Raw genomic sequence first — 14,642 nt, 5'->3', positions numbered from 1 at the left:
TTATTGGTTATTGGTATGTTCTTTATGAATTGTTGAGTTGTATGTACTTTCTAGTTTCTATTGTGTTGTTTGTTTCATCTTTACATGTATATTCTTCTTCCGAAGATGTATCTTGAATTTGTATGGTTTTCTTTTTTCTTAATCTCTTGATGTGCATGCAGTTTTCTAATGACATCTATAATAAAAAGAATAAAAATATGTAAATTTTTTGTTTGAATAAGTTATGTTTAATAAGAATAATTGAAATAGTATAAAGTGAAATTACTTGTTAATATTTTTTTTACCCAAGTTATGCAAATTTAAAACAGTGTTGGAAAATGTTCAAAATTGAATCTTTAATTTCTTTCACAACAGTTGTGAGTAAAAAGTTTGCTTTTATTATATCTTTAATTGGTCTATACAAAATTACAAATCATTTGTATTTTCTATTTTTAAATTTTTTATAGTATAGACTTTTCCTTCTTGTAACAAATGTTTGAATTTATTTATCATATTTTCCTTCACAATTATACGAAGGGATGTTCTCTGCAGTGTTAGTAAATTATAGTTAATAATTAATTAAAAAAATTGATCACATTTATTTTTTTTTAAGTTATTAGAAAAAGAACAATGAATAGCATATTGAAAGAAGTATAATTTTAATGATATTAAAATATAATTATATATAAAATAATATAAAAAGTATAAAAAACAAAAATAATTAAAGTATTTTTTTCATAAATTCAATTTAACAATACAATAAATTTGTTTGTTTTGTACCTTTTCATTTAATATAATCATTTCTAAGTAAAGAAACTTTTTTTCATTTGTGGGTGTTAATGTTTCGCATAGACAAACCACGCAAACTTTGATAAACCAATTATTTGTTTATTTGGTGATATTTTCCAAAGAATGATGTTTTATTGAGTAAGTTTGAGATGTTGTGTAGTGCGAAAATATTTTTTTTTTTTGCTAAATTTGATGTTATTTGAAGAAATAGTGATAAGAGACTTATATAAGTAGTTCAAAATAGTATGGAATTTTAATATTTGTAACGTAAAATTTATTATGATTAATAGATTATTATGATATTTGTAACATGAATGTTTATTACATTTAATGAGTTATTTATAGAAATTATTAAATTATTTATTGTATTGTTTATAACGGTAAAATATAATAAATATAGGTGTTCCGTTGGCTATAACATGAGTCAGGTAAAACTATAAATCGAAATCTTCTTAGAACTAAATAAAGAAACATGTGTTACTTAGGAGTACGTAAAGTACGTGATTTGCTCTCCTAACGTGATTTGCTCTTCTAACGTGCTTATTTTAAGAAGTCAAACATCACTAAAAGCAATTATCACATGCTCACATTCTCAACCGCTTCATAATATTAGACCCACTAAATAACCGCATGTAGCACAAGTGCACAACAATTCTATAAATACATCCACTCCTGACATGGAAGAGGTACACTATTCATTCTGAGTAATTTGATATTTATCTTTTATTTTTACTAACTTGAGCGTTGGAGTGCCTTTATAGGTGTCCACTACTGCCGTTTTTGGAGAGAACCGACGTAGACACCACTGCCGATTTTGGAGAGAACATCTCTCTTGTCCAAGAAAAAGCGAGAGCATCAAAAAACGAGCTATACCTTGGAGTCGGCTATCCATATAAGAACAATAGGGATATGAATTCTTATAGGTTACAAATTTAGTTAGCCACCATTAATTTGTAATTATTGTTATTAGTAATTTCGCAGCCTAATTTGCATATATATCTATTACTTGTATATTTTATTTTTTTGTTGATTTAGAAATAATAGTTAATTTGAAAGAACTTGAGTGGTTGATTTCTAAAGTTTTGCCAAGTAAGCGATATTACTGATATGGCATTAGTATGAAGAAAAAAATATCTTAAAAATAATGTGGGTAAATTTATCCATCTACTTATATATATATATATTAAGAATATATTGAATGTGAATGTGAATGTAATTTTAATAAAAGCTATAAAATAATACTACTTCCAACATGAAGAAGAAAAAATATTATACTATATATTACTTCAAGGCTAGTAGTGGCTATTGCTAAGTTTTCTTGTTATCAAGTGGAAAAGTATGTGATATTGTGATGTTATGAAAGAAAAAATAATGGGGGTGACACATCTGATCATGTAGAATATATCAAAGAACATGAGTAGTGGGAATTTACAATTAGACAGACTAATGAAGGATTAAGATAGGTAGGGTGTTTTAGCATTTAAAGTGAAATTAGTGGGATTCTCCGACAAGGAAATAAACAAGACGACACATTAAAACATGATAAAGAGAGAGGGAATGCTCCACAGCACGCGGAGTTATTGTTGCATGATCTGGACTGGAGCCAGCTAAAACTTTCATTAATATTGGAACATCCTTAGACCTTAAAGAAAGCCAAAAAAAAAAAAAAAAACCTTTGGGACAATGTCAACTTCAAGTAACACAAGCAAGAATCTAGGCTTGTCACTTCTCATCAACTTGGTTGGATGCAACAAATATATGCAAATGCTTCTTGCACAAACTGTCCCGCACAAAAATCTACAAGGGCAGGTATATGGTCAGCTTCAAAAGTTGGTTAACTATTTTACTCACACTCACCTAGCTTAAAGATAAAACTAAAGAGAACTATTTTGGACAAGCAAATGAGCATATATATATATATATATATATATATATATATATATATATTAATCACTGTTTAAAAAAGGTAGTTCAATAATTGATCTCTATTACTCTACATAAAAAGCACAGATATCAAAGGGCAAAAGGAATAACAACTATATATATTGACACCAAGGTTCTAACTAACTCCAACAAAGCATTGGTTTATAGGGAAAAGACACATCAGACAGATATTCCGAACTTCAAATATATCTGGGAAAAATTGACTCAACCGAACTACTTCTGATTTCGGAAATTTGGATTGTATTAAATTGGATATGAAATCATATTAAGGAAATTAAATTTAAAATACAAGAAACTATATACTTTGAATTGGATTTTTTAATTTATAGATGGACTTTTCGGTCATTTAATTTTGCAGTAATATAGTGTTATGTGGCATTTTGGTCATAGATTTAACTTGTAAGTTTTACACTTTTATCAATCTATCATGCAGTTTACCGCCAAAAAGTAGTTATTTAAATAAAAGGTGATAAATAATAGGTTTTAGAAAAACTTTATATCAAGTTCGTTAACCTGGAGATATGTTAATCGTGTGTTTTTATGCTGATGATTTGATTTTTATTAGGCATAATTTGAAGATAATTGTAGAATTTAGGGAGGCTATGATAAAGCACTTTGAAATGACAGATATGAGTTTGATGTCTTACTTTCTTGGCAAGTTGGCATTGAAATGGTTCAACGAGATTATAGTATTTTTATTTTTCAAAAGAAATATACAAATGATATTTTAAAGAAATTTCAAATGGAGCATTCAAAGCCAGTTCCTACTCCGGTCAAAGAGAAGTTCAAATTACTAAGAGAAGATAAAAGAAGAGCAGTAAATTCTATATATTACAAAAGCTTGATTGGAAGTCTAAGGTACTTGACTGCGACTAGACTAGATATTGTGTTTGGAGTTGGTTTGTTTAGTAGATTCATGAAGGAACTTTGTACCAACCATTTGCAAGCGGTAAAAAGGACTCTTCGATGAATGTACTTTAAATAATGGTATTTATTATGAAGATACTAATGAAGTGAATCTTATGGGTTACACAGAGGTGATTGAGTTGGAGATATAGAAACAAGAAAAAGTAATTCAAAATTTGTATTTCATCCTGGTTCTGGTGCAATTTCATGGTCATCAAAGAAGCAATCAATAGTAATACTCTCTACAGCAGAAGCAGAATATATAGCAGTAGCAAGATGTGCAACACAAACAATTTAGCTAAGAAGAATTCTTGAGAAATTGAACAGAAACAAAGTACTCCAACAACAATATTTTGCGACAACAAGTGAACTATTGCACTTTGCAAAAATCCAGTGTTCTATGGAAGATCGAAGCATATTGATATTCGATTTCACAAAATCAGAGAGTTGGTAAATGAGAAAGAAATTGTTTTACAAGTTGAAGAAGATGCTTGAATGATAAACTCTACAGGCTTGATTTAAGGGAGGTAATGTTAGAAAATTAAATCAAGAATATTCAAAAAAGTAGTACAACTACAACATATTAAAACATTGAAAAAGTTCAAAATCAAATTGAATTGGAATTGAATACAAGTTGCACTCATCATCTCCATATTAGAAGAATGAAAAATCATGAATTGGAAGCTTCAAGATTGATGATTAAGAATTTGAAACTAAATTGAACAAGGAATTGACTAGTCAAAGTTTCTACATGTTTCTTGAATTATGACAACTAGTACTTAGTTGTTATAAAAATTATTATTTTATTATAAAGGTTTGCCTATATAAAAGCTTCATATGTATGTTGTTATCTATCTCTGCATGAACCAAAATATTTAGTGTTTGTTTCAAAAAATTCTCTCATTATTATGAGTGTTAGTAAATTTAAGAGATGAAAAATATGATAGCGTCATTTATATGAGTGAGTGATCGTAGGGCTAATTAAGTGTAAGTATTATACTTACAAAAGTTAGTCGTCTTAATTTTTTATTTAGAAATATTAATTTAAGAATAATGTTATACATCCAAATTTTTTTGTTAACTAAGTCTAATTAAGTTAGTTTAAATAACAAAAATCAGTTATAATTAATATTATTTTAAGTCTTATTATTTAATTTAGTTAGACTTAATTTATAAAAAACCTTAGATATGTAATATTATTTTTCCTATTTTTAATTTAGAGCGTCTAAAAAACAACCCTCAGGAAAAGCAAGGAAAAGGAAATGGTTAACAAGGCTTTGAAAGAGTGTAGATTTGCAGAGCGAGACTGGGAAGGTGAATTGTTCGGTTTGAGTTTTTCGGGTCCAATTTCCCGGTAATGTTTGGTTTGAGTTTTATTTCTTTGGTCAGGGTTTGAGTTTCTAAGTTTGGGTCTGAAATTGTTTTTGGATAGTGGGTCTGGTAACTAGCGTCAGGCTTTGTTGTGTTTTCCGATGTTTGGGCTTGTCAAAAGTCTTATACAAACGAAACAGTCTTCACGACCAAAAATAGAAAACAAACCACTTAACAACTGATAAATATTTTTAAGTCTGATAATTATTGTTTCTTGGCCTGCTTGACATAGATTAATATTTTTAGGAGCACACTGATAAATAAGTTCTCAAAAATTTACAATTGGAATAGATTAGTTAAAAAAAATACCAATAAATTTTTCTATTATATTAGACATAAACACATTACTTTTAGATTAGTCCTATAATCAGAATAAATGATCTTAATTTAAATGTAACTTGTTCTATATGATTTTATTGGTTAAAAAATTTTCCTTGGTAAAAATTTATAAGTTAAAATTTAAAATTTTACATTTAAAATTTAATATTAATAAATATTGTTTATTTTATATAATTGACTTTATATAGCCACAATAGTTGACCATAGCTGAAAGGGCCTTACAAGTTACAAGTTAGAATTAAATGCTGTAAGAAAATCACAACTAGGAAGTCGCATATGATGTGACTGAACCGGAGAACATCGCATAGTGCTGAGATTACGATTATTGTATACGTCTCATTCATAGTAGATCATTTACAATTTCATTTTACTAATTTTTGCATATATGAGAAACTCGTCAACTCGTCAATAACGTATTCATAGTATAGTATACTATGTATGCATGAGAAAACAATATAATAATTCATGCCAAGAGGACTCTGCTGCTACTGAGGCTTTATTTCTTGTACGTATACCGTGTTGATGCTATCAATTCTGTTGTTGAAAGTTGAAACTCTCGCGTTGCGTTGCTGAACAGCTAGCTTAGTTATGGCTTAAATCCTCCCAAAGAGTTTGGTGGTTGATTAGCCACAAGATTCTGCCGTCCAGCTATTAATTCATTAATTATTATCTGTTAATATTTTATTTATTTTGAAAATGAAGGCTTAAGTGAGGCCTCCTTAAGTGATTAGTATATGTAACTATGTATTTACTTTGCCAGCTTTCATAATTCATTCTAAGTAGTGAAAGTGAAACCATGCATCATTTATCCAACCTATCTTACAATATTCATTATTATTATTGATAAAATTACATTTTAGTACATGAAATGATAATATGCTAATATGCTATGTTTCTCACAAAAAAGCTACACAGAAAGTTATTTTGATTTGTACGTGAACGTTCGATGCTGAAAATAATAAAGCTCACATGCAAAATTACAAAAAATAGTTTTAGTATTAAAAGTATTTCATCACATGGTGGGACAATAATGCTTGCCAGTTATAGATGCAAGAACAAATACATTTATAATATCTGGCCTTCTTCATGAAATCATAATATGCATTTCCAAGTTACTTGTGGAAATCTTATGGCTAATACAATTTTACTCAGAGTATGAATTGGGGTAAAAGTTAATTAACGGCTCTGTATCTTTGACTTTCACCTATCACCTCCACCAACCGGCATTCAATGTTTTTACCTGCCACAAGAATAATTTCTGTTCAGATGTCTTCTACACTTTAAAAGCAGATATGTCAGTTTTATCGTTAAGAAATACTAGAAATCAAGAAATTATTGTTTTTAACCAGTAATTATTAGATTATTAATCTAAAGTAATTAGACTAATAATTAAAAAAATTGACATAAAAATAATAAATTCGTTTGACTACTCTTGAATTTTTCTATCATTTCTTAACAAGTAAAGTAAATCCTTTTTAGTTCTACAGTTTTACTAATCTATAGTAATTTTTTTTAAATATTACTAATCTAATGATATAACTTAAAATAATTTTTCCGGAAACTTTACTTTTATTGTATTCCATCCTTCCAAAATTTAACAAGATCAAATTTAATTTGGATGTGAAAACTACTCCTTTTAGATGGAAATTAATTAAATCCGGCAATAACTTTAATCTACTCTGATTGTTTGCTAATAATCGTACTTAAAGTTGTTGATGGTTGGGGAATGACATTATGAACTCACCGGCTAATTATAATAAAACAATAATCATAGAAGTTTGAAATTTTCGGCCATGCAAGTTTACTTAACACTTCTCTAATTATAATTATTTTAAGTCTAAGTATTGCATTAATGGCATGTGGTATGTAGACTGGTAGTAGATATCTGCGTTCTTTTTTCCCTCTATAAATAGCTGCTTGAGAAGCTTTGTAATTACAAGCAAAATCAAATCAAAGATAAGATAAGATGGGGCATTCACATAAGAATGTGGGTGCACTTGTAATGATATTTGTTTTGGTGATAGGGATAGCAGAATGCCGAATGTTCAAAGAAGAAGAACTTGTTGATGGATATGGAGGAGCTGGTTTAGGTGCTGGTGGTGGTGGTGGTGGTTTTGGTGGGGGTGGAGGTGCTGGCTCTGGTGGCGGGGTTGGTTTTGGAAGTGGCAAAGGTGGTGGTATAGGAGCTGGAATTGGTGGAGGTGGTGGAGCTGGAGGTGGTGCTGGTGGTGGTTTTGGAGGTGGACATGGTGGTGGCATTGGAGGAGGAGCCGGTGCTGGTGCTGGTGCAGGCTTTGGAGGTGGACATGGTGGTGGCGTTGGAGGAGGTGGTGGATTTGGAGGAGGGGGAGGTGGAGGTTCTGGTGGAGGCTCTGGAGGTGGTTCTGGTATAGGCTTTGGAAGTGGTTCCGGTAGTGGTAGCGGTGGGGGATCTGGTGGCGGTGGAGGTGGAGGTGGTGGAGGAGGAGGTGGAGGAGGAAGTGGAGGAGGAGGTGGATTTGGTGGAGGTGGTGGCTTTGGAGGTGGACATGGGGGTGACATTGGAAACGTAGGATCTGGCGGTTGCAACGGTAGTTGTGAAGGTGGTGGATATCCACCACCATAGATGGTGAGATGAATTAATATATATGATGCATGAAATGTAATGCTCTTTTGTTTTTTGTTTTCTTTTTGATCATATATCATGCAGTGTAATGCACAATATAGTGCCTCTTCATGGAACCAAATACGTAATTCGTATTTTATTATTAATTAAATAAACAATTTTATCATGAAAACTAAGCCTTCATCTTATTATTAGAGTTAACTACACATTATCATTGCCATAGTATGTAGCTGATGAGATATAAATTTTAGAGTTGTTATATAGCTTAAATTAAATTAACAGGCCAGCCATAAATGAAAGGCACATGGCATCACTTGCAGATTGCACAGAATATGAAGCATGCGTATGTATGTCACTTGAATAGGGAGTGTGACCGATAATATTAGGAAGACAAAAATTAGTATCAGAACTTATTTTATTTATCTTTCATTAATTGTTTTAATAATTAATATTAAATAACAAAAGTGCGATATAAAAGCTTCTGCCAACAGTATATATATACACGTAGCTCCATTGGCCATGTATTCGAGTACTATACATGGACATTGCAGAGTGGCGGTGAACTGCAATAGATATTAGCATTTTCACTTATACATGTTATTTCTTTTTTATATTTTTACAAAAATAATATATATTTATAAAAAAAATCATCAAATCAATTATTATATTTCATTTATATATAAATATTTGGTCAAATCTATGGTGACTAAGTTAACGATGATCATAAGTGATTAGAAATTGACCTGATAATAAAAAGTTAACAATTGTTATAGTTCAAAAGTTATAGATTGATTGTCATCAATCTATCGGAGGTAATTAAAATTTTTTACCATAGACACAAATTTGAAAATTTAGAAGAGATCAAAGACTAGAATGATAATTTTTTTGTCTTTTTGTTTGATTGAAAAGTACTTTGAGGATACCGCAGAGATGAAGAGACGAACAGGAGGAAGATATGGCCTTCTTTCCCATAACCGAGATCATACACTGATCTCTCTTCTCCCATCTAAGAAAAAAGAAAACACTATTTTTCATTTTGTTTTTTTCTCACACTAAAGACTAAAACTCTTCAATCACTTCTGTTCTCTCATTTAATCTTCTTTTTCTTCTTTTTTTTTTTTTTACTTTTGGTATTGGCTTTTTTCTCTCTTTTGTGTTTCCCGAACTTTGGGTTTCTTGGGCTAAACAAGATACCCTTGAGCCCAATGTAAAATATCAAACTGAACTTTGGGTTTATGGGCCAAACAAGGTACCCTTGAGCCCAAAAGAGAAAAAGAACTATTAAAAACAAAAAGCATTATAAACGAAAAACAAGAGAGTTGACAAAAAGCACCAAAAAGCTGAGATAAGTTTTTGGGCCTAAGGCTTGTTTCTTTAACCCCAAAACCCCGTAATATTCACAAAAAGAACCCGACCAAAAAACTTAAAATAATGACAAAATGAAAAATTTCCATGGAGAGGAGGAAAAAAAAGTTGAAGAATCTCTATCCATTCTACAACGCAGTACGCAGGGTATTTGGTTTGGTTTGAGAATCGAGAAGGATAACATGTCATGTGTCACATTCATCTCTCGGCTTCACGCATTTCAAAACTTGCCACTCCATCCCAACCTCCATTCACATCATTCAGACATTCACTCGATCCAAATCTAAATAATAGCAACTTCTGGAAAATCACTATTCGAACCGTGCAAGAGTGGTTTCGGCTCAACCATGGACCGGTCCTCATCGGAGAATCTAATTCTTGTAAACCGGGAACCAAACGGCGTCGCTATCATAACCATTAACCGCCCCGGATCTCTCAACTCTCTCACCCGCCCCATGATGGTGGACCTTGCTCAGGCCTTCAAGGCCCTCGACCAAGACCACTCCGTCAAGGTCATCATACTCACCGGCTCCGGCCGATCATTCTGCTCCGGTGTCGACCTAACCGCCGCCGAGGACGTCTTCAAGGGCGACGTCAAGGACCCCGAAAGCGACCCCGTTATTCAAATGGATCGCTGCCGGAAGCCCATAATCGGAGCCATCAAGGGATTCGCCATCACCGCCGGGTTCGAGATTTCACTCGCCTGTGACATCTTGGTCGCCGCCAAAGGATCCAAGTTCATAGACACCCACGCCAGGTTTTACAAATTTTGCAATTTATTTGATGTAACTTTGCTATTTGACGATTTTCAAAATTTTAAAAACATTTTGGGGCATTCTTTTTTTGGTAGGTTTGGGATATTTCCTTCGTGGGGCTTGTCTCAGAAGCTTTCGCGGATCATAGGAGTCAATAAGGCACGAGAGGTATCCCTGACGGCGACGCCTTTGACGGCGGAGGTTGCTGAGAAATTGGGTTTTGTGAATCATGTCGTTGAGGACAGTGAAGTGTTGAAGAAAAGCAGAGAAATTGCAGAAGCCATAATGAAAAACAATCAGGACTTGGTGTTGAGATACAAATCCGTCATAAACGACGGCATCAAGCTTGATCTTGGCCGTGCTCTTTCGCTTGAAAAGGTCAGCTTTTCTTTCATTTTAGATGAGTTTTTTTGTTGGGTACATGTTACATGGATGAGTTTATGTATGATTATTTAAAAGCACATGAATTGCCCTGTACTTGGGATGGGTCAATGTAAATAAATTTTATATATTCTTAGACGGATAGAATTGAAAGATGAGAAATTGTAGCAGCAAGTTATTAGAGTAATTAGTAATGTGAACTTGAAAAGTTAACATTTGGGACATCTTGTATTAATGTTTAATCAAACAGAACAGGGAATTCGCCAATTGTAGAGCAAAAATCTACTTAAGAGCTTGTTGCTAAAAGCTTTGGATCTTACATTCTTCAGTATTCACTTTCTGTTTGGTTTTTATGCATCATTGTTCTTGGCAATCTTCCTGGTCAGCTAGATAACTTGTGCATTTGCATATGGAATTTCAGGAGAGAGCTCATGATTATTACAATGGAATGACAAAGGAGCAATTCAAAAAGATGCAGGAATTCATAGCTGGGAGAAAGAAACCGTCCAAATTGTAGCTTTTGAATTTACTCTCATGGTGAAAAGAATACATGTTGTTCTCCCCTTAGGGGTTGATGTTTTACATGTCAATGTTCACATTTGTTTTTCACAATAACTGTTTCTAGTTATATATCCAGTTAAGTCATTTTCATTTTATTTCGAGTATCAACTATATGTATTTCATCAACAGTTCTTATATGAAAAATACTAAATTTATAGTGTAGAAGCCTTGCAGAAAAAACAAGGAGAAGAATAACGGAGGAGGATGGTAGTTTACAAGGATGAATATATTAGTCTCGTCGTCTTCAACTTTTAAGATAACTTTTAAAGGTGGATTTGCTCACTTGGGTAGTTGGGTTGAAGAAGGGGCAAGGAACGTTAACTTTTTATAGAAACGATTAGGTTGTGTTTGGAAGTGAGACTGAAATTTAGATTGAGAGATAGAAATTAAATTAAATCTTTGTCTTTAAAATTTTAATTCTTTGTATTTTTTTTTTTTTTTAAGATATTGAAGTAATTGAAATTTTGTATTCGAAACTGAAATTTTGCCTTAACGAAGAATGGTAGGGTAGAAGTAGCTTCCGCTAGAGAAGCTCATGGCTAATATTCTGGTTCAAATGTGAATTCATAATTTTTTTCATCATTACATTGTGATATCTTATAGAGTAAATTATCATTTTCTATTATGCGACGTTAAATCCTAAAGTTAACTATATTCAGTGTTTTTTCTGTAGTACAAGGTACTTATACTTTTGAAAAGTATATGTACATCTTCAAAAAGTTTTAGTAAGCTAAGCCTTATTATGGTCAAATAAAATATTAAAAAATTTAATATTACAAAAAAAATAAATACAAATTACAATATAGAATGTAACTAATTTGTGTTTTAAGGATATATTTTATAAATATAATAATAGAAATTTTTTAATACTTTTTATGTATTCAATGCATTGAAATATAAAAAAAAATTATTTTTTATAATAAATTTTATAAAATATTTTTTTATGATATTTTAACTTATGTCTTAGGGTACAAGTTAGCAAAATTTTAAAATAAAATAAAATTTATTCATTCTAATCGAATCAAATAATTAATGCTGTTGATTATTAGTTATAATTTATATGGTCAAATAACATATTAAATGATTTAATATTTATCTTAATTAAATTAAATAAATGATTAATTAAGTAACATATTTAAATAAATTAAATTAAATAATTAAAAAATATATTTGTTCATACCCTGACCCAATAATAAAGGCCGAGGTCCAAAAGAAAGGCTTAGTCTAGAGGATTGAGCCTTACTACGCACCGACCTGGTGTCAAGAAGTCGGTGTTGACTACGATTCATCTTAAAGAAGTCGGGCACGAGATTAGCTGGCAGATAAACACTCATTCAAATGAGTAACCGCCCCTAAAATCTCTCCAACCGCTTCATCAAGCCATATATTAACCTCCCTAAGATAATGGGACGGTTAACACCCTAAAGATATGGCACTACTCCAACGGTGGTTATTGGCTCACCACTATAAATACACTGACACCCCTCAGGTATCTCTAAGCCCAATACTCTCTAGACCTGCTAACACCCTTGCTAACTTAGGCATCGGAGTGTCTTTGCAGGTACCACCCCCCATTCACCCACGCATACAAGTCGGAAGGAGGCTCCAGCGTGCAAACCAGCTCGGAGACTACCATCCGCGGACGATTGGGCCAACTAGCGCCATCTATTCTATTAATCTCCGGTTACCCACCGTAACATTGGCGCCGTTGCCGGGGACCCGAGAGATCATCCATCGATGGCGGACAGATCCCACGAAGAAGGCCATGTGGAGACAGATTCTGAACAAGAGAATCTGGACACAGGCAATAACGATGTGGACTTCACCCTCCACCAGGAAATCGATAACCAACACAGGGAAGGCACCTCCGGAGTAAAAAACCCAAAGGTAAACTCCTCAAAAGGGCGCGAGTCAGAAAAAGAAGGACCACCCCATGTAACCGAACTCATGGGACTAGTCCACAGCTGCCTGGAGCAGTTAGAGCAGGAGCGAGAGCGGCAAAAGGAAACTGAAAAGAGCCTAAAAGAGGAGATGGAACGACGAAAAGAGTTAGAAAGAAAACTCTTAAAGTTGGAATCCTCCCTCAAAAGCCGCAACTCCCGTGACGAACAAGAAGAGCCACCCTTAGGTGGGGAGGATCCCTTTAGCGAGGACATAATGAGGGCTAAAGTTCCGAGGAACTTCAAAAGCCCTGATATGGACCTCTACGACGGAACCACGGATCCAAAGCATCACCTGAGCAACTTCAAAAGTCGGATGTACCTAGCTGATGCTTCCGACGCTACGCGATGCAAAGCCTTCCCGACCACTCTATCGAAAGCAGCGATGAAGTGGTTCGATAGCCTCTCCCCGAGATCGGTTACTAGCTTTGAAGACCTCTCAAGGAAGTTTTTGATGAGGTTCTCAATCCAGAAAGACAAAGTGAAACATGCACCGAGCCTCCTGGGAATAAAACAGGAGGTCGGAGAATCTTTACGAGCCTATATGGAAAGGTTCAACAAAGCATGTTTGGAGATTCAAGACCTGCCCACAGAGGCAGTCATAATGGGATTAGTCAATGGACTTAGAGAAGGTCCCTTCTCGCAGTCCATATCTAAAAGACATCCCGTTTCTCTAAGTGATGTACAGGAAAGAGCTGAAAAGTACATCAATATGGAGGAAAACGCCAAGTTAAGAGACCTAAGTTGGCGACCTGGGCCCCCTCCCTCAACAAAAGAGAGGGAGAGGGAAACCAAGAAAAAGGAAGAACTCGGTCTCAAAAGGCCAAGAAAATATCACTCTTATACTCCTCTGAAAGTTTCCATAGTGGATGTATACAGAGAGATTTGCAACACTGAGAGACTGCCACCCCCTAGACCCATTAAAAATAAAAAATGGGGAAGCCGCAGCGATTACTATGAGTACCATAAAATATATGGTAACTCCACAAACGACTGCTACGACCTCAAGAATGTGATAGAAAAGCTGGCTAGAGAAGGTCGACTTGATAGATATCTCATAGAAAGGTCGGACAGTCATGGAAAGAGAAAGCGAGATGATATGGATAGAAGAGACCCACCACCGCAGACTCCAGAGAGGCATATCCATATGATCTCAGGAGGATTTGCGGGAGGGGGACTTACCAAATCCTCTCGCAAAAGACATCTCAAAAGAGTCTACCAGGTCGGGGAGGAGTCACCCGACCTTCCTACAATTTCATTCACAAAAGAAGATGGGCAAGGAATAATCCCTAGACACGACGATCCAGTGGTAATAACTATGATCCTAGCAAATGCCCATCTCCACAGAACCCTAGTAGACCAAGGAAGCTCGACGGACATTCTTTTCAAGCCTGCTTTCGACAAGCTAGGGTTAGATGAGAAAGAGTTAAGAGCCTATCCCGACACCCTATACGGATTAGGGGACACGCCAATAAAACCACTAGGATTTTTGCCCCTTCACACCACTTTTGGAAAAGGGGAAAAATCAAAGACTCTGAGCATAGACTTCATAGTCATTGACGTGGGGTCAGCATATAATGCTTTAATCGGCAGAGCGACCCTTAATCGGCTCGGAGCTGTGGTATCCACTCCCCACCTCTGCATGAAATTCTCGACCTCAGCGGAGATAGCAACGGTAAGGGGAGACCAAAAATTGGCAAGGAAATG

General features: G+C 34.0%; 1 protein-coding gene across 1 annotated transcript; it reads left to right on the top strand.

Moving 5' to 3' along the window:
• Window positions 1–9,363: 9,363 nt before the first annotated feature.
• LOC112703210 (probable enoyl-CoA hydratase 1, peroxisomal) lies at window positions 9,364–11,157 on the top strand. The gene is made up of 3 exons (XM_025754564.3): window positions 9,364–10,055; window positions 10,149–10,431; window positions 10,856–11,157. Exons 1-3 carry the CDS (start codon window positions 9,646–9,648, stop codon window positions 10,949–10,951), a joined length of 789 nt encoding a protein of 262 aa, XP_025610349.1. The 5' UTR covers window positions 9,364–9,645; the 3' UTR covers window positions 10,952–11,157.
• The last annotated feature ends 3,485 nt before the right edge of the window (window positions 11,158–14,642 follow it).

This window comes from Arachis hypogaea, chromosome 1, assembly GCF_003086295.3.
Source record: "Arachis hypogaea cultivar Tifrunner chromosome 1, arahy.Tifrunner.gnm2.J5K5, whole genome shotgun sequence".
Lineage (NCBI taxonomy): Eukaryota > Viridiplantae > Streptophyta > Magnoliopsida > Fabales > Fabaceae > Arachis > Arachis hypogaea.
The sequence above is the reverse complement of the archived record's forward strand: the minus strand, read 5'-3'. Positions and strand labels throughout refer to the sequence as shown.

What these genes read in the sequence shown, in the direction of transcription:
- LOC112703210 (XM_025754564.3), top strand. Translation starts at nt 9,646, where the DNA reads ATGGACCGGTCCTCATCGGAGAATCTAATTCTTGTAAACCGGGAACCA. An exon ending in TTCATAGACACCCACGCCAG is followed by an intron (nt 10,056 to 10,148) that starts GTTTTACAAATT and finishes TTTTTTTGGTAG; the next exon opens with GTTTGGGATATTTCCTTCGT. An exon ending in GTGCTCTTTCGCTTGAAAAG is followed by an intron (nt 10,432 to 10,855) that starts GTCAGCTTTTCT and finishes ATGGAATTTCAG; the next exon opens with GAGAGAGCTCATGATTATTA.